The sequence below is a fragment of the Apodemus sylvaticus genome, chromosome 2 (genome assembly GCF_947179515.1).
Source record: "Apodemus sylvaticus chromosome 2, mApoSyl1.1, whole genome shotgun sequence".
Lineage (NCBI taxonomy): Eukaryota > Metazoa > Chordata > Mammalia > Rodentia > Muridae > Apodemus > Apodemus sylvaticus.
In genome coordinates, this window is record NC_067473.1 from 51,438,323 (window position 1) to 51,458,510 (window position 20,188).

Sequence of the window (20,188 nt, forward strand, 5' to 3'; positions counted from 1 at the left end):
TAAGCTTTTATTTGGGTTGATTACACAGATGATGTAACTAAATCCTCTATTCTATAGTTTGTCCTTGGCTTCATGGACAACATGTGAGTCAGCTCTTCCTATAATGAGCACCCACATTACCTAGTTACCTCAGAATAAATATGCTAGAGCCTGCCCAATTTATGCTCATTGGAAAAGAGCAGAATTTAAATATTTGCCTTTATTTAACTCATCCCCTGAACACTTACTGGAGCTCACAGTCTACTTATCATTAATAATATAAAACTGAGTAGAATAATGTCTTCGATATGTTAAAGTGTGAAAAAAAAGCACTAAAATGGTATCAGGCTGCCCAGTCAGAACATCCAAAGTCAACTTCTTTGATGTAATATCACTAGAATATACCAGTCGTCTAGATAATAGCAAGGGGGTTTCCAATTTCCCAATCTACCAACCTACCTAGAACATTTCCTTGTGAATGTTGTTTCTATTTGGCTAATTTGAATGTGTGTGTGTGAAACCAAAAGCAATAAAGGAAATGGTAGATACATTAATGTTCCTGAAAGAGACATGTGGTTCACTTCTTTGCCTGTACATCACTGCTGTAGCAGAGATGGCACTCAGGACGAAATCTGAGCTTCCTCTAAACTACTTCATCACCTACTGACGCGATGTTACATTGGTGTTATTTCATTCCAGAATGGATGGATGACTGTGTGGATAGGGAATAGAGAATGCCTGAGTAGATTGATGTTTTTTTTAATTCTAATATTTTCTTATAATTTCTAGACATAAAACTTATTTTAAGAGCTATTTTTAATTTCATCTACATGACAAAGCATTATATGGTACTTCTAGTTCTAGGAATTCACTGAAATTTCTGAATTACACAAGACTTTTTGTTTATTTATCTGCAGATAATTGTGCTTTCACTGTTGTTTCTTGAGTGTATGGTATCTCTTAATAGACTGTAAGCATTTTGGTACGTAGAAATGCACCTTAATTGTAACACATCACTCAATGGATAACCATTCTGTCTAGAAGATAGTCATTACTGAATACATAATCATTTCATGGAGAGAGAGGACAGCCTTGTCTAGTCCCTGATTTTAGTGGGATTGCTTCAAGTTTCTCTCCATTTAGTTTGATTTTGGCTACCGGTTTGCTGTATATTGCTTTAACGATGTTTAGGTATGGGCCTTGAATTCCTGTTCTTTCCAAGACTTTTAGCAAGAAAGGATGCTGAATTTTGTCAAATGCTAGAGGGCTAATATCCAATATATACAAAGAACTCAAGAAGTTAGACCCCAGGGAACCAAATAACCCTATTAAAAAATGGAGTACAGATCTAAACAAAGAATTTTCACCTGAAGAAATTCGGATGGCTGAGAGGCACCTTTTGGGGAGTGGGGAACCAGAAAAGGGGAAATCATTTGAAATGTAAATAAAAAATATATCGAATAAAATTTAAAAAAAAAAGAAGTGCTCAACATCATTAGTCATTAGGGAAATGCAAATCAAAACAACCCTGAGATTTCATCTTACACCAGTCAGAATGGTTTTTGGCTAAGGTCAAAAACTCAGGAGACAGCAGGTGTTGGCGAGGATGTGGAGAAAGAGGAACACTCCTCCACTGCTGGTGTGGCTGTAAGATGGTACAACCACTTTGGAAATCAGTCTGGAGGTTCCTCAGAAAACTGGACATGAGACTTCCGGAGGACCCTGCTATACCTCTCCTGGGCATATACCCAAAGGATTCCCAGGCATGCAATAAAGACACATGCTCCATTATGTTCATAGCAGCCTTATTTATAATAGCCAGAAGCTGGAAAGAACCCAGATGCCCCTCAAAGGAGGAATGGATACAGAAAATGTGGTCTATTTACACAATGGAATACTACTCAGCAATTAGAAACAATGAATTCACAAAATTTTTAGGCAAATGGTTTGATCTGGAAAATATCATCCTAAGTGAGGTAACCCAGTCACAAAAGAATACACATGGAATACAATCTCTGATAAGTGGATATTAATTAGCCCAGAAGCCCTGAATACCCAAGGCACAAATCGCATAATAAATGACTCCCATGAAGAAGTATGGAGAAGGTCCTGATCCTGGAAAGGATTGATCTAGCATTGGAGGGGAATATAAGGACAGAGGAAAAAAAGGAGTGAGGTGATTAGAGAATGGATGGAGAGAAGAAGGTTTATGGGACATATGGGGAAGGGGGGATCCGGGAAAGGGGAAATCATTTGGAATGTAAACCAAGAATATAGAAAATAAAAATATTAAAAAAAATTAAAGGAGAGAAAAAAATTTCATGGTGCATTTTTCTTTCCTTTTAATATTCATTTTACATCATGATTACTGTCCCCTCTCACAGTCCCTCTCCCACATTAGCCTCAACTCCTCCCTTCTCCTCTGAGAGGGTGAAGGACCATGCCCAGTATCTTCTTAGTCAATGTTCATTGGTTATTTCTCATATCCAAACTTACTATAGGTTAGATTCCATTCATGCTCATAGGAAGTGAAGGGCCATATATAATCTAAACTTATATATGTATATTCAGTAAACATTTAGTGAACAACAACTATGTTGTACCTGGCAAGAGTATAGTTAAGGATTTAATCAGCATTTACTCTGCATGCCAATATATGATTTTATCAATGATTGTTAGCTCATAAAGAGTTATATAAGAAATAATACAAAAGCCATTTTTTAAAACTAATAAATTGATACCTAGTAAATATAATACATGTGTTAGATTGATCATTTTATTATAAGGAAGAGAAGCCAAAGGAAGGATTTTCATGGTAATGTATGAAGGCAGTAACTAGAGTGGCATTTAAAGACATGAGACTATGTACAGAAAGTCTCTTACTACTGACTGCCCTTCATGCTTGTAGAAACGGAAGTGCTTTCTATAATTATCTCATGTTGGCAAACGATAGCATAAAGACACATAGATAGCAATATAAGACTGTATTTTCAGGAGCACACTACATTTCACACAAGAAAACAGACAAAAGCAAAATGCATAACTACTAAGAATCAAAGTCATGGAGTCTCCCTTCAAATACGCCCAGCTCCATTCAGGTCAACACTACTGCAAGTCTACATTAGTGTGCTTCATTGCATCAGCTTTCAACTGTATTAAACTAATGAATTTAGTGATTTTTGCTTAAACCTGCTGACATTTATCTAGAACAACAAACCCTTGAGGCAGAGTTACATATGTAATTAAAATACCTGTTATCGGAACTACAAAACAGACTGTAATAAACTGATTTAATGGACTTAATGTCACAAGAAATTGTTTTAAGTTTCTGCTTATGAAACCAAATTGGAATGGTGGAGGCCATGATATCATTTTTTTGTGTAAAATAGACTTTGATCTTAAGGAATAGATACAAGTTATCATGCTATATCAGCTTCCTTCTATAATCAATTGCTTCCAGAATAGCAAAGGATGTGGCAAAAATTACAATCTTCATATACCATTCCTATGCAATTTCATGTTTCAGAAACCATCATAAGTTCTTGTGAGTGAGATGTATTGATAAAAACAATATTATCTTTCACTTACTTGGTTAGAGTCACTCCAAGCTATTTTTTATTGTTTATGACTATTGTGAAGGGTGTGGTTTCCCGAATTTCTTTCTCAGTCCCTTTATCCATTGTAAAGGAAGGCTACTGATTTGTTTGAGTTGATTTTATATCCAGGATTTTCCTGAAGTTGTTTATCAGGTTTTGGAGTTCTCTGGTGGAATTTGGGGGATCACTTAAGTATGTTATCATGTCATCTGCCAATACTTTGATTTCCTCCTTTCCAATTTGGATCCATCTGACATCCTTTTGTTGTCTAATTGCTCTAGATAGAACTTTGAGTACTATATTGAATAGGTGGGAGAGAGTGGACAGCCTTGTCTAATCCCTGATTTTAATAGGATTGCTTCAAGTTTCTTTCCATTTAGTTTGATGCCAGTTACTGATTTGCTGTATATTACATTAACTAGGTTTGGTTTGGGCCTTAATTCCTGATCTTACTAAGACTTTTAACAAGGAGGGATGTTAAATTTTGCCAAACGCTTTTTCAACCTCTAATGATCTGTATGACAAGAACTTCAAGTCTCTGAAGAAAGAAACCAAAGAATACCTCAGAAGATGGAAAGATCTCCCATGCTCGTGGATTGGCTGGATTAATATAGTTTAAAATGGCCATATTGGTGAAAGCAATCTACAGATTCAATGCAATCCCTATCAAAATTCCAACTCAATTCTTTGTAGAGTTAGAAAGAGCAATTCTCAAATCCATTTGGAATAACAAAAACCCAAAATAACAAAAACTATTCTCAACAATAAAAGAACATCTGGAGGAATCACAATCCCTGACCTCAAGCAGTATTTCAGAGTATAGTGATAAAAAAAAAAAAAACTGCATGGTATTCATACAGAGATAGGCAGGTATATCAATGAAATAGAATTGAAGACCCAGAAATGACCCACATATTTATGGTCACTTGATCATTGATAAAGGAGCTAAAACCATCCAGTAGGAACCAGCTATACAACTCCTGGGCATATACCCAGAAGATGCTCCAACATGTAATAAGGACACATGTTCCACTATGTTCATAGCAGACAAGTTTATAATAGCCAGAAGTTGGAAAGAACCCAGATGTCTCTCAACAAAGGAATGGATAAAGAAAATGTGGTACATTTACACAATGGAATTGCTCAGCTATTAAAAACAATGACTTCATAAAATTCTTGGGCTAATGGATAGAATTAGAAAATATGATCCTGAGTGAGATAACCCAGTCACAAAAAAACAGACATGGTATGTACTCACTGATAAGTGGATATTAGCCCAGAAGCTTGGAAGACCCAAGATTCAATTCACAGACCATAGGAAGCTCAAGAAGAAGGAAGACCAAGGTGTGAATGCTTCAGTGCTTCTTAGAAGGGGGAACAAAATACTCACAGGAGGAAATATGGAGACAAAGTGTGGAGCAGAAACTGAAGGAAGGCCATCCAGAGTCTGCCCCACATGGGCATTTATCCCGTATACAGTCACCAATGAGATGCTAGTGTGGATGCTGAGAAGTGCTTGCTGATGGGAGCCTGATATTGTCTGTATGCTTGCAGCCAATCATTGCATGGAGCTTGGGGTCGTGGATAGAGGAGTTGGAGAAGGGACTGAAGGAGCTAAGAGTGCTTGCAGTCCCATGGGGAGAGCTACAATTTCAATTGGCAGACCCCTCAGAGTTCCTGGGGACTGGATCACCAACCAAATAGTACACATGGAGGGACCTATGGTTCCGGCTGCAAATGTAGTAGAGAATGGCCTTGTTGGACATCAGGGGCAGGAGAGGCCCTTGGGCCTGAAGGGGCTCAATGTCGCAGTGTAGGGGAATGCCAGGGCTGGAAGTCATGAGTGTGTGGGTTGGGGGAGCATCCTCATAGAGGCAGGGGCTAAGGGCATGATGTACTCGGAAGAGACCTGGAAAGGGGCTAACAGTTGAAATGTAAATAAAGAAAATATACATAAAGAGGAAAAAAGAAAAGAGAAATAAAAACAACATTATCATCCTGTATACTTAGCTCTCAATATGTGTGTAAAATTTACTACATTATCTCAATAACTCCATGAAGTAGATATGATTGTTTCCATGCAGATTATAAGTGAGATACAAGAGGTAATAATGATATCCTGGAGGTGAAAATTAAAGCATCTTTGATTCTCCAAATGTCTATTTTGTACAGTGATATGATAGTACCTCTAATGTCATAGATGCTTTTATTCCATCTAACAACAGGTTCAGCATTCAGATCTTTATTGTACGTTACTTCTCTGGAGAAGGCTCCAATAAACAATTAAGGTAGGCTCAGAGACACCTTTTTCCTCTGCAGTCTCTCCCAATGGATCCTGTGTTATGAGTAATTCTGATTGAGTCATTATTGAGATACCGCCATCTGCTACTATTTTTAGTTACTTCATATTCTATGCACATATTTTATATTTATTTTCACTTAGTTGAATAAAATGACAAGAAGAACAAAGCAGACTAAAGCATGTGTCATCTTTACAGTATTTTTTTTAAGAAGGGCTGTGTTTGGAAGCATAAACTACTGAGCCCTGGGTTGTTCTCAGCCCTTCCAGTAACTTCACTGCTGTTTCTCCCTGTGGACTCAAAGCAGCATATGGCTGTTTCCCTTGCAGCCCAGACTCTCCTGTTTAGCCCAAACCTCTAGGTTACAATCTGTTTTGTAATCTCTATAAGGATCGCTGGTCTCTTGAGACACGCATCCCTATCAAAATAGAGACCTAATTGTGCAAATTCACTCCCCAAAGACAAATACAAATTTAATGTGCAGACCAAGACTTCTGGGTAGAAAGCCTACATCCAAATACGCAAATTACCCTGATAGCTTAATGAAAAACACTGATTCATTCCATTCAAAGGAAAAAGAAATAGTGATCCGCCCCCCCCTGCCCCCAACAATAAGAATGATGCTTTTGAGGATCCAGTATATGTCACACATTCTTCAAGGTAAAAAAGAATGTTTCACTCACTTCACAAGTCCATTCACTTCACTACACGTATTCAGGAAAGGATTACTGCACTCATGAATATCTAGCCATCTACTGTGTGTGCAGAAAATCTCCCTGCAGTTGAGTTCAGACAGAGAAAAACAAACAAACAAAAAAAACTGGTTCTTTGAAAACAAATAAATGCAGTTCAATAAATTGCTGATAAATACTTAACATTGAGAGTGTGAAATCACTTGTGAATCTAGTTAAGAGAATAAGAAATGGCAGATGTGGAAAATACCCTGCAAACAGTGCTCTCTAACAGTGATTCCACAGTGGTCAGGGCAGGGAGGCCCCCTTATGAGACTGCCATTGCAAACAATATGTGGATGCCTTCATCCGGACTCCTGTGTCTTTTACTAACTTTTCTAGTCTGAGTCCTTTTCTCCCCTCCTAGAATGTGAATGCCTTAAAGGCAAACACCTCATATCCCCTTCTAAAACCAAGCCCCACAACCTCTTAGCAGCACAATAAGCTTACCAAAATGATTCAGTAGAAGTTTTTATTCCTCCTACTAATCTGCAACTTTGTACCCTTTGATCACATAAGACAAAACAAATTAACAAAATAATAATGCTGCTCTGAAAATTCCAAATTTGCCAAAAGTGTTAATTTAAATGTTGATAACTTTGTTCATTAGCCTATCATACTCACTCCATATTGTAAGCCTCTGTCAAAATATCGCAATGTCCAATATACTTCTTGTATGTATATATGCCTGTATAATGCTATTAAAAATCAAATTTTAAATTCTGTTTTGGGAGGAAAGCATTTTATACTTTTAAAAAAGATCTTGTAAACCACTCAGCCACAAAATTACCAAGGTGACAATATCTATGAAAATACTATCACAGTAAAACAAAACAAAACAAAGCAAAACAACAAAACAGGAAGCTATGCATTATCTTACATGTCATATACAATGCAAGCACAGAGAAAAATTTCAAACTGGAAGAGAGTAGGAACTGATTATGTCAACGTTTTCAATTTAGGATTCTTTGTAAGATTTCCACATATTGTCCTTGCTTCCGTCTTGCTTCCCTGTCCTCCTGTTATGAACTTTCTAAAGAACACTCAAGTGTCTCTTCTAAAAGGACTTCAGTTCTCTACTTACAAACCCTCAGAATCACAAGGTTAGATTGAATTCTGAGACAGCTTGTAGTATATGAGGCAGTGCTTACGGGTAGCATGCACATGAGGACATGAATTAAGTGATTTCTTACTTTATTTCCTTTCGATTTTATTACAACCCTGTAAGGTTGTTGCTACTACTACTTTCACCTTGGAGTTTATGAAATTAAGGAAAAACAAAGCTATACATTATGCAAATATCTAAAGCAGAATGCCTATAAACCAGGAGCTTCCAATGTACTCTATTCCTCCTTCAAACAAGGGTCTGCTCCAACTTCCCAGAAGAGTTTAACATGATTGGTTGTGATAGTCTTCAGAGGACAAACTTGCTGTATATCTATCCTCTACAGCCTCATTCACTGCATTTCCTGAGAGTGGTAGTGTCATTTTTTCAATAAGTCTACCACTATTCTATAGTATAAACAATCACCAGCCTGCATGAAACGTTGTACAAACCGCTGGGATATATTTATGAGAAATAACAAGGCTGAACATAAAACATTTATGCATCATTAAGTGTACATAAAAGAACATCTTAAGATTCAACACTAAGTTTTAGAATATATGGATTATGCATACAAAGAAGAGATATGTGAGCTCATTTGTGTGATTATTACTTAGGACACTTAGCATATTATAGGGACCTTGATACATGGCAATTTCTAGCAATTCAACTTAATGTGCAAAATTCTTAACCAAAACATCATGATAAGCATTTTGATGTTGAAAAAGATCAGATCTAAGTAGCCTTCCTACATAAGCCATTTTTTAAATTTTTCTTGGTCATATTAAATTTACATCACAGAAATAAACCTCTAAAAGATGCCTGTCAAAATGATATTGACATTCAGATTATAAATAATCTGTGGCATTTTTCAAAGTTCAGTTCCAATAAATCAATTTGGATTTCAGTACAACAGCAGAGGCTCACAAACAAGCTAAAGTCCTAACTGGAGATCCGGGCTGGCCTGCCTTTCGCAGTAGCGAGAAGCAAAGCTGCTTCTGCACAGCTCAATGAGAGCTGCTGTCGCAGCCATCAGAAATCCACTTCCAAAAAGCAAACTATGGCTCTGTAATTTATTATCATCACTTCTTGGCTGTGAACATGGATGGCAGATACCACAAAACTATGTCACTTCAAGAGACATATTTGAAGCTACAGGATGAGAAAAAAATGTATTAGAATACCATCCTCAGCTTTTGAAAGGTGTCAAAAGCTCGTGATTATATGGCTTTCAGAAGACAACATTCAAGAGTAAATTAATTGCACATTGTAGACATGCAACAGTGGAAAATCAGTTTCTCAGTCAGGGGAATATTTTTACAGGCAGTTTATGGCCCACAGAGGAAACCATTGCCTATTTTCGTGATTCCTTAGGCTCTGTGTAGGAACTAAACATTCTAAAGCCTTTGTAGAATGGTACAGTATAAGAAAGTTCCACTTCTCCATTGAGCCAACAGGACAGCTTACTCTATACCTATGTCGGTGTGTGTTAATAAAGCTAGTCTTAATTAATAAATAAGTCTTTTTAGGTAGAATGAAAGATGCTTCAAGCCCACTCTCTCACCTCTAACCCTGCCCCTTACACAGTGAGTTTTCCTAGACCCTTCTTCACCTTCAAGCTAGGGATGGCTTCATAGGCCACAGCCCCTTATGTTTTTAGCAGGTGATGTCAGGGTATATCTTGCTTCAAAGTCTCAGGGCATTCCTTGCTTAACAGGTAGATTTTCTGGACTCACACTGATGAAAACTTGTTTGGGTCCATCAGAATCCCCTAAACTGGAGCCAGCTAAATGGCAAATCCACACAAATAAATGCCAGCTGCCGTAGGCACTGGGAACCCACCTAACCTGGGCTCAAAGTGTAGAGTCAAAGGAAATTTGACGTCCTCTGTTCTTACAGATATTGTGAGAGTCTTCTGAAAATGTTCAAGTTTGGTGCTTTAAAGGGAAATATTTCCCTTTAGGAGCTAGATACAATAATGCATATTGATAGTGATACTTGCTTTTAGATGAAGTTGATTGGTCCAGTGCCCGATGATTTTGTATTCTGTACTTTTGTTGTTTATCTGATACTGGAAGATATCATAGCGTCCAGGAGCATCTCCATTTTCATTAAAAGTGACAGGTGTACCAGCGCTGCCTATAAAGATTAGGAAAACACTGTTAATAAAGTATATTAGCATAGCCCATTGGTCTTAATTTCCCCTAAGGAAGAAGGGGTGGGTATAAATATATATTGTGTGTATACTAGGTGATGTTGTGAATTTGATCCATGCAATGTCATTCTTAATAGAATAATAGAAAACCAACCTATACACATATATACAACCTATACAAGGCACATATAGAAATAAGAAGGACTTTATTGTAAACATTATAAGATAAACAATGAATACCCAAGCTAAATAATATACATACCAGCTAAATAATAAAATAAACAGTCTGAATATTCAATAGCTGCACAAAATGTCATTTAATGGGGAAAATGTACATGTATTCTAAAATGGTATCTACTGTGTAAATTGACTGAACATCCCAATGAGAAGCCTAAATGTTTGACTTCATGGCAAATTCAGCTCCAATATGAAGCAGGTGCACTGTTCAGCACCACTGCTTCTGAGTAGATCACGGTAGTCTGCTCTTGGAAACCTCTGCTGGCCGAGGCAGAATAAGCAGTGGAGAAGCCCAGCTCTTCTCAGACCGTCAAAGTCCCATAATTTACTGTGACAAGTGTAATGGTGGCAGAACAGCAGGATGTGAGAAACTTTGTCTCTTCTAAGCTCCATTTCTCTTGGAAGCTTTTATCTTTTCTCCTGATAACTTCTGCTCACTTTTACTTTTCCTCTTATTAACTTTTCTATAATCACAGGAGTGGGAGTCAAATGCAATGAGAATGCCAATGTTTTCCCATTCCATCGCACTGAGCTAGCTACACAGACTTTCTTTTTTCTCTAACAGCCCTTAGACCTCCCTTCATCTTCATGGATTATTCTTTCTCAACTTGAAACATTCAGTTGACAGCAATCCCTTTATTTGGTGCCTATCTTCTCCCTTCAGGCCCCCTTTCCTCAAAGGATATTGGATTTAATTTCTCTTCTGCAATGCAGTTTCCTCTTTTTGCTGGTTCTTTTTATAGTATAGTCTCCAATTTATATACAGCTAGCATTTAAATAGGTAAATGCTATGTATATTTATTCTACAATGGCTTTCTTGACTTATTTGCAAAGTTTGCCTTATTATTTATAAAAAATAAAATGTAAATTATCAAATGACATGATTGTAGAAATATAATAACTTGCCTATAAATAGAATGAGAGTTGTAGAGTTACAATATAACTGGAGTATGTTCTTAGGATTTAACTGAAATAGGTTTACTATAATTGACTTTATTCTAAAAGTCTAAACATGATATGAAGTCTCCAAGGAGACCATTGATATCTAATACTATGAAGAACTCCTGTCTCTGCAGGAGATGACACAGCCATGAAGAAAGGGCTACTGGCATAAGAGAAAGCTACATGCTCCTGTTGACCTCCCCATGCATTTGTATAACTTTCTTCATGCACAGTGAAGACCAACTAATGAACATGAATGCATAGCACATGTGCTTTGCAACAAATTATTATTTTCAGGAATTTAAGCAGGAATGATTTTATAAGTCAATAAGTGCAGAAACTGAAGAAGGAAATACTCTTATCTTTCCAGCCAAAGTTGTCATACTATTATTGTTTATTCTTTTTCTTAACTATTTTATTCATTTACATTTCAAAGGATAGCACCTTCCTGGTTACCCCTCCACAGACCAGACCCGACCTTCTCCCTCTTCCCCTCCTCTTTGCCTCTATGAGGTTGCTCCTCTACCCACTCACTCACTCCTGCCAAATTACTCTAGCATCCCCCTATGCTGAGGCATCAAGCCTCAACAGGACGAAGGGCCTCCCCTCCCACAGATGTCAGATAAGTCTGTCCTCTGCCACATATGAGTCTTGGGCCATGGATCCCTCCATGTATACTCTTTGGTTGATGGTTTAGTCCCTGGGAGCTCTGGGTGGTCCAGTTAGTTGATATTGTTCTTCCTATGGGGTTGCAATCCCCTTTGGCTCCTTCAGTCCTTCCCCTAGCTCTTCCTTTGGAGTCCCTGGGCTCAGTCCAATGGTTGGCTATGAGTACTGGATGATCAAGAAGAAACCTATTTTCTGCTACTGAACAAATCATTTCTCAAATCTAGTGATGCCAGACTGGTTAACATCTTTAGTATTTCCTATGAATTTCTGTTTAGTAGGAGTAAAGGCATTTTTTTCTCATAGTGATTCTATGAAACTTAAATTAGTCAATTCTTAGACCAATACATGGGATAATTAAATATTATGACTCACACTATAATCATTTTTAGTAAATATCAATGTATGGTGGTAGCAAGATTGTGTAAAGTCCTTAAAGTGGTTCTTAAACACAGGTTTCTGCTTGAAAAAGCATATGCTATGAACATCATAATACCATCAGTTTCTGATATTTATACATCATTTTTACAAAATAAGACTATATTTAAATTTCACAATCTAACATTTCTACCATTATCATCTTGTTAACCAAATGACTGCTTCTCAATCTTTCATGCCACAACTGTTCTCAAGATGGAAACAGTCGCCTTCTGCAATATGCAGGAGATGACAGCACAATGGCTCCTGTATAAATTTATGACCAGCTGCTTCTGCATATTATTTCTCCAGTTAAAAGAAAATTTGTTGGTAGTCAAGTGGATGATAGAGTCAGTGTTCCAAAAATAATAACTTCTAATTAAGAGACTTCAATATCAATTTGATATCAGCTTACACAAGATTGGACAATGGATTAAAGAGGAATATTTGAAAGTGGTCAAGAATATCAATTCTGAAATCAGCTCGAGTTCAAACCCCAGTTCTATCAGCTGGTTGATGTTACTGTTTGCAGTACATTCTCAATTTGACTGTATCTCACTTTCTTATCCATAACCTAAGCTGATAGTAATCCTACACAAAATGTTATGTGAATAAATGGATCAATCTGTGCAAATACACGGTGCATATCACATAAGTATGAATTATTATCGCTTTTTTTCATGGAAGTCTGTGAGAAAAAATGACTTTCATGATATTTATCTTACTAATCCCTGTGACTTTCAATAGAATAGCAAATAAAATGAGACTCCAGTTCCCTCAATGCCCCTCATTTTGATTTCCCATTTTCTCTATCACATACAACTCCCAAGTCCTCTTGATAATTTGTGACTCAAGTCATGCACTTGTAGAAACTTGATCACACAAAACTGGCTAGACACCCAATAGCTCTCCCTCTCCAACCTAGATCAACCAAAATGTTCACTTTCTTCTGCATATTTTACCATTCACCCTACATTTGACATTAAATTAGTATGAGAAATATTTATTGAGAGCCCAGTAAGAACTCAAAACAGCACATTTTACTTTTATCCCAACAGTCTCCTTGATGTAAAAGGAATATATCTGTTATCTTTGTAAGCACTATATAAAAGGTAAGTGCAGTTTCCAAAACAGAGGGCAGAATTTTGTGATACAGTCATGCATGGAAAGATTTCCCATAACCTCTAAGGAAATGGTCCTATGAAACTGAACAGATATAACTAGCCTCGTGGCATGACTTACACTGGTTTACATGGGATAATTGAGTTATGAAATAGCAGAAATGAGTCAAAGCTATTGGTCTACACATTTATTCATAGATAATTTGGTATCAGAGTCATTATTTTGAGGAACTAGGGTGCTGGTGGAAAAACCCATGGTTACATTGAGTCTTGTTTTCTTAATCTGCCTTCTGGTTATGGCTAAGTAGTCACTGGAACTATTTCAACCTTCTCACATAAAGAATTATTCCATTGAATGTTAACTCAGTCTGAGCAAGTTCCTTACTTTGCTGGACTATGAAACAAAGAGCATTGTTGAAGAGCCAGGAAGGAATCATAAGTGGAGCTTTCTGTTCCACAGGTTACCCATCTGTTTAAAAACTTCGAAACTTGCCACCCCCCTAAAAAAATAAGCTGCATTTTGCCAAGGAAAAACTCAAATATTTACCAATTTATTATGTTCTAATAACAACAGTGGTAGAGAATATAGTAAATATATTTGAATTGAGACTATTTAAATGTATATTTATATAATATAAATTATACCCTACCTAATTTTCTCATTTCATTTCATCCTAGCTGGCACTCTAGGTATTTCATACATTTTGTAATACATTACCTTTTTTAAAATGCTTTCCATCCATGTGGACATATGAAAAAAGGAGACAAAGCATGAAGATTTGTGAGGTGACATTTTTCCTAGTCAGGAAGTACCCTCAGGGTCTCCACATCTCCTTGAATGGTCAATAGAAAATATGTAGAAAATTATATTTTATTACTCAGCATATCATAAACTTTCAATATGGTTCTGAAGGGAAATGTTTATATCAAAATGTTGGTTCCATTAAGTATTATGTGAGGAAAGATAGTTTGTCTTGGGATTTAGAGATTGAAGTTTGATTTCTACATCTTTAAGTTAGCTATGTGTATCTGAGCAAGTGACCCTATTTACATGTTACTCTTTCCCTGTCTCAAAGATTTTCATAATAATATCAACCCCTCCAAACTACCCAAGGGATGTATGGCATATGAAAAGCATTTAGTATGTGACAAACAACAGAACAGTGAAAAGGAATACTGTCCTCCGTTGAGCTCACTGTCTACACTTATGCTGAGTTGGTCCATGCTTAATTTTTCATTATTTGGAAGTAAAAAGGGAATAAATGTGGGAATAATTTGTTTACCTTTAAATGTAAGAAAGATAAATTGACACTGTAACTGTTTTCAAAGACCCCAGAAGGGGGCATTAGATCTCATAATGGATGGTTGTGAGCCACCATGTGGTTGTTGGGATTTGAACTCAGGATCTTCAGCTGAAGAGGTTCACAAGCCACAGGTAAAAAAACAATATCAACCCACCAGACCCCCCCCCCCAGAGCTTCCAGGGACTAAACTACCAACATGAGAGTACACATGGAGGGACCTATGGCTCCAACTGCATATGTAGCAGAGGATGGCCCTTTCGGATATCAGTGGGAGGAGAGGCCCTTGGTCCTGTGAAGGCTAGATGCCCCAGTGTAGGGGAATGCCACAGTGGTGAGGTAGAAGTAGGTGGATAGGATAGGGGTCTCCAGAGGGGAAACTGGGAAAGGGGATAACACTTTAAATGTAAATAAATAAAATATCCAATAAGGAAGGGGAAAGTCTAAAAAATCCCAGTTTTAGTCAAAATGACTGTTTCTCTATTCTTCTGTATGAAAAATAAATTAGGGTACAGAATATAATTGAATGGCATTTCTGATTTTCTGAGCCAAACCTCCTTGATTTTCCCATTAAGAAACTGAACTTAGAACAGGCTTCCCTCTTGTGGAAATGTCTTTATGATCCTTGGATTAAAGGTGCTTTACGATTGCAAAAATGTCATCATTGTTAATGAATAGTCCCATTTGAGAAATAGAAATGCAAACTATAATTGCATTTATAGTACTCAAATAAGCTGACTGAACTTTTAACATTAAGAAAAGACACATTACTTTGTGATACACATCTCAGAGAAGCAGATATATTAGGAGGTATAAATGAAATCTCTTGTAAGAAAAGTGACCAAAGAGACTATTAAAATATCAAATGTTTGGTTAAAGCAAATGAATGGGATAAAAAGGCCATTATAATTAAATAAGATTAAGTCATAAATCTTAGAAATCTGGGAACAAAGAAAAGTATCCTATTGCTCCTGAATGTACTCAATACATTCTCATTTTGTATAAAAAATTGTCTCTGATTCCTGTGTCGCTGAACTTCCTCAAGATACCTTTTGTTGTATCCATTACCTAGGACTTTGCATATGAAACATTTATTGAATAAATAACTATTTCAGTTAATAATTCTTTCTCTGACACTGATGTTGACAAAACACATGAAAGGCAAAGGAGAAAAAGAGAAAGGAAAAAAGAGAGAAGCACAGACAACGTACATTTAGAAAAAGATTTAATCAAGTCATGTGTTGTGCCTCTTGCATCATAAAGAGTATCTTGCTACTTAAATTTATAACTGGTTTTAATGATTTCTGCAGTGAATGGTTTTATTTCCATGTAACAAATGATCTTAAGTCCAAAGTCTAAAATTTATTAGTTCATATTTTTAATGAGACCTTTACATTTATTATTTCAAACACATTTAAATCCAATTGTAGCTGATATGTGAGAAACAATTTCACTTTTATATAGACACTTCTGTTTAAGTTACTGTTCTATTGTTGTAAAGAGTCACCATGATCAAGGCAACATATAAAATAAAGCATTTAATTGGGACCATGTTTACACTTTCAGAGGGTTTATATAAGATTATCATGGACATAAGCAGACATTGGAGTAGTGGCTTAGAGGTTTGCATTCTGAAAAGAGACACTGGAGTTAGCATAGATTTTTGAAACATCAAAGCCTAGCCCCACTGACATATCTGCTTCAGGAAGGCCATCCTCTCAATCTTCCCAAACAACTCTACTAACTGGGCACCAAGCATTCAAATACATGGACTTTCGCTTGAGAGATGGCTCAGTTAGGAAGAGCACTGGCTGCTGCTATTCCAGAAGACTCGGGTTTAATTTCCAGCGCTCACATGGCAGCCCATAACTCTCTGCAACTCCTGTTCCAGGGAATCCAAAAACTTCACACAGATATACACCAATATACATAAAAATTTAAAAATCAAATACAAGGACTTATGGGAGATAGACTCGTTCAAACCAATGCAGCTTTGTAACTGAACTTTTCAATTTCTTTTGCAGTGAATGATTTTATTCCCATGTAACATTTTAATCACAAAGACAAAAATTAATACCTTATATTTTTATTGAAACTTTTTAAATTTATAATTTCCATGTGCATTTTCATTCAACTGTAATTGGCAAATAAAGTTAGATGGAGATAGAATATCAATTTTTATATAAGGACAACAATTTTTTCAAGTTTCTGTTGAATTCTTTCTCACTCACCTTTTTTGGAGCTGAGATCTAAAATAAAATTGGTCTGTCTTTGCCTTTGTTATTCCACTGGCTCATTTCTCTATTTTTCATCTAATATTATTTTACATAACTTATTTAGATCCATACAAAGACTTAAACTGAGAAGGCAAGTCACCTATTCATCCTAAGAATGACTGCCTTTGCTAAATGCTCTTCTGTGTAAAAATTAGAACCATCTAAGTGTCAGAGGGTTGGAAAATGATAGAAAACAGATTAACTAGAGAAAACTATATTTTTATACTGTCTTACTACTTACAAATTTCTGTTTCCTGATGATTGTTTAGTATTTAGTTCTTAAACAAGTCTTAAAACTATTTTATAATGTGCATTTTCTCTTTTCTAGTCTTTACTTTCTTCTGTTTTTTGGTATTAAATATTGCATGCAAGACTTTACATGTATTAATAATGCACTCTACCATGGAACTACATTTACAGACTTACCCAAACTTTGTCTTTACACAATGATTTTCCAATTCTGTAGATAATATCTTGCATATGATAATTTATATGCATTTATATTAACATTCAAATCTCTCACCACTGTGAGTGTATCTTATGGAACATTACCTATGACTTTGCTATAACTATATAAAATACAGCTGACATCTTTATGCATGAGTGCTAAGTGAAGAATTGTTCTAAACTAAAGGTGAATTTATTTCCCATGAGGCACTTGAGACAATGTGGGGATATTTTTACATCATGGTAAAGTGATGCCATTGACAACTAATGGAAGAGGTTAGAGATGTGCTAAGTGCCCAGACACGCCCAGGATATATCCTATAAGAAAGAATGAATTTCAAAGAGTAAATAATAGCAACATTGATATGGCTGTTCTCCAGTATGCATGTTATCTCTAAATTTTATTTACATATAAATAATCATGAGATATACAAATGCTTTTGGTTCTCACTTTATAAATCTTACATATTTAACACTTTGTTTTCCTTCATTTTTTTCTGATACTATGAAAAACTTTTATTATCTTCTGACTGTATTCTTTGAAAAATCATTATATTTGATTAGTTTAATTTGTGCATGTGTTAGAGGGGTGTTTGCCACAGTGCATATACGTATCTCAAGTAACAATGTGTTAGAGTGTAACAACGTGTTAGAGTGTAACAACATGTTAGAGTGGTTCTCTCCTTCCACCATGAGAGTCTGTGAATTAAACTCAGATGTACTGTTGTCACATCAGGAGCCTTTCTATACTGAGCCCACCAGCCTTTCCTTCTGCAATCTTTATTCTAATATAGGTTTGTCACGAACAGGAGTTATGAACATTGTAATTGTTTTTGATTTAGTATAATTTTTGATGTTATGTCTTGCCAAATGTTTATCACTTTAAGAAAGTATTTTTCATTACAAATGCACTAATGTTTCTACTGTAAGCAAATATTCTTGCATATTTTATTGTATAAGTGATTTTTTACATCCATTGAGATTTTTTTCATCTTACTCTAATGAGTTATATTTCTGTATTTTCTAATGTTATATAATGTAATTTGAGATTAGTTCACTTATTTCAATGTATCAACTTTATATGCGTTATTGCTTCGATTTGCCAATATATTGTTTAAAATGGTACAACCACTCTAGAAATCAGTCTGGCGGTTCCTCCGAAAACTGGGCACCTCACTTCCAGAAGATCCAGCTATACCACTCCTGGGCATATACCCAGAGGATTCCCCACCATGTAATAAGGATACATGCTCTACTATGTTCATAGCAGCCCTATTTATAATTGCCAGATGCTGGAAAGAACCCAGGTATCCCTCAACAGAAGAGTGGATGCAAAAAATGTGGTATATCTACACAATGGAGTACTATTCAGCCATTAGAAACAATGAATTCATGAAATTCTTAGGCAAATGGATGGAGCTAGAGAACATCATACTAAGTGAGGTAACCCTGACTCAAAAGGTGAATCATGGTATGCACTCACTAATAAGTGGATATTAACCTAGAAAACTGGAATACACAAAACATAATCCACACATCAAATGAGGTACAAGAAGAAAGGAAGAGTGGCCCCCTGTTCTGGAAAGACTCAGTGAAGCAGTATTCGGCAAAACCAGAACGGGGAAGTGGGAAGGGGTGGGTGGGAGGACAGGGGGAGAGAAGGGGGCTTGCGGGACTTTCGGGGAGTGGGGGACTAGAAAAGGGGAAATCATTTGAAATGTAAATAAAAAATATATCGAATAAAAAAATAATTTCATTCATACTAATGCCTAAACAGCCCTGATATTTTTGTTAAAATATCTTTTGTATCTTGCTTTATGTATTAGATTGTACATAACCTAAAAATATAATGTGAAAAATAGTTCTTTTATTGCTAGAAAAAATAATATGAAGCCATATTAATATTTTCTTTGAACACTTTATAGAAGACATATTTGAGGTCATTCCAAATGTCTGAAAGAATAAAAAAATCTGGGTGGCAACAGTGGTGGCAGCAGCTCGGCCAGCGGAAGGACTACCACCAGTGGAACCAAAGAGACATGGTCCTGGAAGGCCCTGCGCCTGCTACCACTGACCATCACTGGCCAGCTGGGCTGCAAGTGGTGGTGGATTTACAGCGCTTTTCACCGCACTGAAGCCACATCAGAACTCTGCCACCCACCAGTCAGTTATGAGAGGCCCTCCACCATCTTGGCTCTTGGATGCCAGAGAGAACTGACAGCCCGAGTTATGCAGACTTAGCCTGAGGCCAACATTGCGGGGATCTAAGCCCAACAGGCGTTGGCCTGCACCCAGGCCCTGAGCTGTTTGGGGGGCCATCGGTGTGCCAACCTGGCCAGGAGGTTGTTTGCCCGGCAGTCTGTTCCAGCACTTAAAGGAAGCACATGCCACCGTTTCGGCTACAGGATGCCAGAGAGTTCTAGCAGGCAAAGCCAGCTAACAGTCATAGCCTGAGGCCAACATCACTGGGGTCTAAGCCCGACAGGCATTGGACTACACCCAGGCCCTGGGCTGTCCGGTGGGCCATCTGTGTTTCAACCCAGCCAGGAGGTTGTCAGTCCAGCAGACTGTCCCGGGACTTGCAGGGGATGCACTCAGCGCCATCCTGGCCACCTGACAGAACCAGTTAGCAGTCATAGCCTGAGGTGAACATTACTCAGGCCTAAGCCTGCCAGGGTTTTGCCTGGAATCAGGGCCTGAGCAGCTAGGCTAGCCTTGTGTGCACCAACCCAGTTGGGGGATCGGCTGCCCAGCAGAGTGATCAGCACCCAGAAAAGGTCCCCAAAGCATACACCATCAGCACTCCCTGAAGGAGCAAACAGCCATCACATGGTTCACAGAGACCATCTGGGGAAAGGCACACTAGGGCTCCAAGGGCACCCAAGAGGAGGGCAGCACATCAGCAATCTGCAACA

General features: G+C 37.2%; 1 protein-coding gene across 1 annotated transcript in view; it reads right to left on the minus strand.

Moving 5' to 3' along the window:
- Grm8 (glutamate metabotropic receptor 8) overlaps positions 1-20,188 on the minus strand; it is an 870,036-nt gene that overhangs the window by 140,531 nt on the left and 709,317 nt on the right. Inside the window, exon 8 of the mRNA XM_052173334.1 lies at positions 9,714-9,850. Coding sequence (XP_052029294.1) covers positions 9,714-9,850 — 137 coding nt within the window. The remainder of the gene's footprint in view (positions 1-9,713; positions 9,851-20,188) is intronic.